Raw genomic sequence first — 6,661 nt, 5'->3', positions numbered from 1 at the left:
CATTACAAGTAACCAGTTTAATCCAGTAATCATGTCTTTTAACACCGAGAACATATCTCTTTATTATGTAGCATTGCTAGCAGTAATAAGAAATGGGCATTTACCAGCAGCAAGTCATTACCAGCTTGAACAATTAGACTGCAGGTTTGACCAGCTCAGCCTGTTTTGGAACCTGGCAACCAAAATATATCATATGCACTACTATAAATAATTAATGCCTCATTATCTTCTCAGTGTCATACGAAAAAGAGTGATTTCTCCTTTGTAACTGGTCCTTTTTCTTTTTCCTTGCAATGGAAGAAGGTCACCGGGTTCAAAAAAGTCATATTTTTTTTTGTTATGTAATCAGACAGGTAAATGTGCACCGTTTACCTACAAAACAACTTCTAAGATGGTGCTGGTGAGGTTGATGCTGTCATCACGACTGCTCCAAACCACAAATAATCCCAAACAAAATATCCTGATTGAATTTTTTTCCACTTTAACCTCTTTTTTTTTTACCTTGGCCCCAATTTCCAGAATATAAATGCTGCTTCATTTGTATATATTCTACTTGCATTATTGTTATACCGTATACTATAAATTCGGTTTTATTTTCATTGCAATGATATTTTATTACACTGTAACTTATTCTATTTTTACTCTTTAAAAGTAAATGTTTTATTCAACTCTTTAAGTTGTATTTTTTTTTATTTAATTGTAAGCCACAAAACATTTCACTGCATGTTGTATTATGTATGGTTGTGTTTGTGGCAAATAAATTTTTTAATTTATATTTGGGAAGTGGAAAGAACGACAAGCCAGTGGATGGAGAACAATAAATCTATAAAAAGTAAATGCAAAGCAACAAGGGAATTCAGCAGAAAATGAGAAAATGGAGGTTAAACGTGTACAAAACAATGGACGAGTGTCCCATGTTCTGAAAATGTGTTGTTAGAGACCTGTAGATTAAATATCTATTAAAAACATTTGTGTAAAGGCCATGTATGTACCACAAAGAACAATACTTTTTGATTGTTTTGTGATTAACTTGTTAAGGAGGCATGTGGAGGCGTCTGAAGCTTTTAAGGTTATTGCAGATTGTAGGAAAGCGTTCCCCTTCAGTTGTATTTCCACGCTTCACCACTAGAGGGAGATTCACAGTTTACCATTCATGATAAGATACCTCTGTGACGTCACAGTGCACCGCTTTCGACCGACTGCTTAAAAGGCCAACAAAAATAATATGGATGTATGCTAAATTTATTAATATTATTAAGTAAGTTCTATATACACAGATTTAAATGGTCATAAAGGAAGCCCAATATCTCTTAATTCGAGGCTGAATTATAAATGCATGAATTACAAAACAGAACCTGTCAAACAACTCGCCTCATCTGAATAGACTTTTACTTTCGGAGGAAGTGACGTCACAGATATTCAGCTTTTTTTCCGTTCGAGATTTGGTCCTGCAGAAGCAGTAGTGAATTCGATCAAAACCCCATAGCATTAGTTTGCTCTCGGATTTGTGTTCGTATTCAGTTTTCTGGAGTCAGACATCATGCCCATGTACAAGGTAAAGCCCATATGTCCGGGGGATATAAAGATTGATTTACCGACGTGCATGTACAAGTTACCGAATATCCACGCGCAGCCCGGAAGCAGCTGTGCCGAACACGCGCTTCAGGTAAATCCTCTTATAACGGAGCTGTCCGTGCTTTCAAAAAAGCTGATCGGGTTTTTTTTAGGGTTAATATGGCAAACTTTCTGTCGATGAAACAAGCTGACCTTCAGTGTCCTGCAAACGAGCGTGTAAACAGCAGCACGCGCTTTCGTTTAATAAAGCAGGCTGATGCAACTGACCTGACTTATGGGCAATTTTTGCATTCGATGTGTTCATGTGTGCACACATTTTGCGCAGGATCCTTTCCTCACTTGACAGTCTGAGGTGCAAGACTGTTTAAACTCATCTAAGCAAGGTTCTGACCTACCACAGATATTAAATAAATCAAAACGTTGTTGTGTCAAGTGAAAGTAATCAAAAGTGTTCTGTATTGTACAGACTATTCAGAAACAGGCAAAAATGATCCCTTCTTATATCATATATTGATTGATCCTGTTTTTGAGGTCCTTTCATTGCTTTAATATGGTTGCTATCTGTTATAGTTTTAGTTTGTGTTTGATTACCATGCTAAGAATTCTGAGGCAAACTGATTAATTGGCCAGACTTTTTGCTTCAGATATATATCATGGAAAAGTGGTATCTTGTATCTTGTTTCTTATTGCCCATGTCATTTGTTTTTTTAGAATGGCGAAGTGGATCCTGCCCTCAAAGCTCTGGAGGTTCGCCAGGACGAGATCATGCGGAAGCTGTATGAGCTGAAAGCAGCAGTGGATGGCCTGGCAAAGACAGTCACTACTCCAGATGCTGACATGGATGTTTCAACTCTGTCACAGACCACTACAGCGTCCTCCTTTACAGGCACGGCAGATCTGGATGCTCTTCTCGGAAAGGTGAGCCAATTCCTCTGTATTGTGCCTGTCTGTTGTGTCCTTATATATATATATATATATATATATAATCTCGTTGTGGTTTGTGCGGTTTCTCTGTCACAGTGACGAAACTTGTGATGAAGCTGAGGTAAAGGCAGTGAAATTTTTAATAAGGTGAATATAATGCTTTCTGTATTCATGCTTTAGGATCCAGGTGCTCTGAGGGACATCGTGATCAATGCCAACCCTGCCAGCCCACCACTTTCTCTGTTGGTGCTGCACGGGCTTCTGTGCCAGAGTTACCGTGTGCTCTCCTCTGTGCACACGCATTCGTCCATCTCCAGTGTCCCCCCTCAACTGCTTACATGCTTAGGGCCACGCCATGCTGAGAGCTATAGCCGTCAACAGTTCCAGCTGGGTTTTACACTTATATGGAAAGATGGTAAGTGAAAGGACAAGGAAGAGAATGAGTCTTCAAGGTTGTTTTGTTTTATTTGGCAGCAAAAATTGTCAGCGGAATTCATCTGATTCATCCTGTCCTGGACGTCTTTGTTTATGGCTGGGAAATATGGCTTTTGACATGAACGCATGAAGGTTTGATTAAGAATATGGAAAAGATCCTTATCTATATATCAGTGATTTAATTTTATATACTGTTTTACACAGATACTAGGTGGTATTAAAAGGTTTCGAAACTAACTTTGTTTGCAAGGAAGTACTTCATTTATCTATGTTTTATCACCTACAAAGTAGTAGCATTAACAGTAATGCAGCACTCCCAGCATTCCTGCCACTTCTGGAATTTGTCCTGGAAGTGTTCTTTTTTTAAACGTTTTTTGGAACACTGATTTATGGAGATCGGCGCTTCATGTGACTGTGCATGCAGCCTTGTGCTGCCATCTGTCAGCAAGTTACAAAACTAGTCTCAAACCTTTTTGATACCACCTCCTATTTACACACAATATCACTTGATTTTGTAATTATATAGTTGGTGGTGGGGTGATATGGCAGCTATGATCAAATCACAACCTGAGTAACTGTTGTGACTTGAGCTGCACAAGAGTAGCATATGAAAGCAGATCTATTTGCTTGGAATGTAAACTTATTTAGGAACTAACACAAACACATTTATTGTTTATCAGAGTTGTTACTGAATAGCTGTTTGGTAATAATACATTATTGGTAATAATACAATCAGCACTGGTGATTTGTTTTATCAAGTAATAATGAATATTAATTATTCTATCGTAAACATGAAAAAAAAAAAAACAATATTGTTTTAGTTCTGGTTCCTACATAATTGCAACACATTTTATATTTTATAGACAAATGTAAAACAATGACGTATGTTGCGTAGTTTTTTATATATATATGTGATCCCTCTTTTCATCTAGTGCCAAAAGTACAGATGAAGTACAGCACACAGAGTATGTGCCCCATTGAAGGCGAGGCCAATGTGGCACGCTTCCTGTTCCGGCTGCTGGGGCTTGAGCCGAAGGATCCAATTGTTGCCACACAGTTGGACAGCTGGGTGGATACAGCCTTCTTTCAGTTGGCAGAGGGGGGCAGTAAGGAGCGGGCTGCTGTGCTGCGTTCACTCAACAGTGCTCTGGGCCGCTCGGCTTGGCTACTGGGCCATGAGCCCTCATTAGCCGACATTGTATGTGCGTGTTGCATCCTTCGAGAAGGCCAGGCCTTGTCCACTCCTGCCAATGTGCAGCGCTGGCTCCAGGCTTGCAGGAACCTTGAGCACTTCCACTGCATCGCCCCTTTGCTGCTGTGAATAAGTCTCCTACAATGGGTTTAAGATTAAGATGAAAGGTGAAAGTAAAATAAAGAGCAAATGTCATAATATTCTACATGGAATTTTTCACACTAAAGGTGCATCAGTGATTGATAGAGCTCAGATCTGCCCAGTTATTTTCTTTTTCTTACAACAAACCTCAGAGCAGGTGAGCTTCAAATGAAAGCCTGTCCATACACAGTACTATATGAATATTTATGTATTCTGGTCATTATAATAAATGTATAAGAAACCAGACCACTGTCTTATTCACAGTGCTTTTATAGCATTGAGCTGGCATTTCTGAAAGTGAATTCTGGGTGTGAATGCTGTCTCCTGCCACATGGTGCCTAACATGATACTGTAGTGTGAGTACTATGTTAATGCTAAATCTTATTTCGTGTTGATGAGTGATTCCCGATGTGATACAGAGGACCTACTGGAAGTGTATAAGACTTATGGCAGATACTTTGTAACGTCTTTTTCTTAAAGCCTATTAAAGATTTTCACACTGGGAAAACTTACTTTGTAGTCTGTTTTGTGAAAATGAATGTACTGTTTTTATACACCAAGCTTGCAACATGTGTGTTGAGCCAGTAGATGGCGCAGTCATTCTTTTGTCTCTGATGTCTACTAAATTATTTCCCATGCTTATATCTTACGACCTTTTCAGCTCTCAGTAGCATCATATCTCTAAGACCATCATTAAATGGTAGAGTATGCATCAGTCCGAGCACTCTTTATTTTGTCCTAAAGGAACATACTCACCAGACTTGCTATTGGTGTTTTTTTAAAACGTGTATTTTGTCCAGGGGCATCAAATAAAAATTGTAATTATTTCAATATAATTTGGAAACCATTTAATAAAAATACAATGACATGGAACCCAGCCATTAGGGTTGCACAAGCCAGTGCACTCTTAGTGCCGGTCCCAAGCCCGGATAAATAGGGAGGGTTGCGTTAGGAATGGGCATCCAGCGTAAAACGTGCCAAATCAAATATGTGGATCACAAAAGAGAAATTTGTACCGGGTTGGTCGAAGCCCGGGTTACCAACGACCGCCACACGTTTCGTTAGCCAACAAGGGACCGGGGGAAATTGGGCTACTGTTGGCCGAAGGAGAGGAGGAAGACGTCTACAGAGACAGCAGGGAACGAAGAAGTGTAGGGGAGTGAAGGTTCATGTTGGCAATTTAAATGTTGGTACTATGACTGGTAAAGTGAGAGAGGTAGCTGATATGATGGAGAGAAGAAAGGTAGATATGTTGTGTGTTCAGGAGACCAAGTGGAAAGGGAGTAAAGCCAGGCACATTGCAGGTGGGTTTAAATTGTTCTATCTTGGTGTGGATGGAAAGAAATGGTGTAGGGTTGATTCTGAAGGAAGAGTACAGTAAGAGTGTAGTGGAGGTGAAGAGAGTTTCTGATAGGGTAATGATCGTGAAGCTGGAAGTTGAATGGGTGATGATAAATGTCATCAGTGCTTATGTTCCACAAGTGGGTTGTGAGATGGAGGAGAAGGAAAACTTCTGGAGTGAGTTGGATGAAGTGGTAGAAGGTGTAACTAGGAATGAAAGATTGGTATTCGGGGCAGATATCAATGGACATGTAGGTGAAGGGAACAAAGGTGATGAGGAGGTGATGGGTAGGTATGGCTTTAAGAAGAGGAATGTGGAAGAGCAGATTGTGGTAGATTTTGCTAAAAGGGGTGAAATAGCAGTGGTGAACACTTATTTTAAGAAGAATGAGGATCATAGGGTGACGTATAAGAGTGGCAGAAGGTGCACACAGGTGGACTATGTTCTATGTATTAGATGCAACCTGAAGGAGATTGGAGACTGTAAGGTGTTGGCAGGGGACAGTGTAGCTAAACAGCATCGGATGGTAGTCTGTAGGATGGTTTTGGAGGTGAAGAAGAAGAGAAGGAGACTAAAGACTGAAAGAAGAATAAGATGGTGGAAACTGAAGGCGGAAGACTGCAGTGTGAGATTCAGGGAAGAGGTCAGACAGGGGCTTGGTGGTGGTGAAGAGGTGCTGGATGATTGAGCAACTACTGCAGAAGTGAATAGGGAAACAGCTAGAAAGGTACTTGGTGTAACATCTGGAAATAGAAAGGAAGACAAAGAGACGTGGTGGTGGAATGAGGAAGTGCAGGAGAGCATAAGGAGAAAGAAGTTGGCAAAACAGAATTGGGATCGACAGAGTGATGAGAAAAGAAGACAGGAGTACAAGGAGATGCGGCAGCAGGTGAAGAGGGAGGTGGCAAAAGCCAAGGAAATGGCATATAAAGAGCTGTATGAGAGGTTGGACAGTAAGGAAGGAGAAAAGGATTTGTACAGGTAGAGGGGAGCAGGGAAGGATGTGCTGCAAGTTAGAGCAATAAAGGATGGAGATGAAAATGTGTTGACTA

General features: G+C 40.3%; 1 protein-coding gene across 2 annotated transcripts; it reads left to right on the top strand.

The window, feature by feature from the left end:
* Nucleotides 1-1,226: 1,226 nt before the first annotated feature.
* On the top strand, nt 1,227-4,779 carry aimp2 (aminoacyl tRNA synthetase complex interacting multifunctional protein 2). Of its 2 annotated transcripts, none has more exons than XM_046865440.1 (4): nt 1,227-1,555; nt 2,287-2,493; nt 2,680-2,914; nt 3,867-4,779. In XM_046865440.1, the coding sequence occupies exons 1-4, from the start codon at nt 1,541-1,543 to the stop codon at nt 4,253-4,255; spliced, it is 846 nt and encodes a 281-aa protein (XP_046721396.1). In that variant the 5' UTR covers nt 1,227-1,540; the 3' UTR covers nt 4,256-4,779. The 2 variants fall into 2 exon arrangements, with proteins under 2 accessions (XP_046721396.1, XP_046721395.1); XM_046865439.1 differs by having other exon boundaries at nt 1,243-1,666.
* Nucleotides 4,780-6,661: the final 1,882 nt, after the last annotated feature.

This window comes from Silurus meridionalis, chromosome 14 (genome assembly GCF_014805685.1).
Source record: "Silurus meridionalis isolate SWU-2019-XX chromosome 14, ASM1480568v1, whole genome shotgun sequence".
NCBI classification, from domain to species: Eukaryota; Metazoa; Chordata; class Actinopteri; order Siluriformes; family Siluridae; genus Silurus; species Silurus meridionalis.
This window is presented reverse-complemented; position numbering and strand designations above follow the sequence as displayed.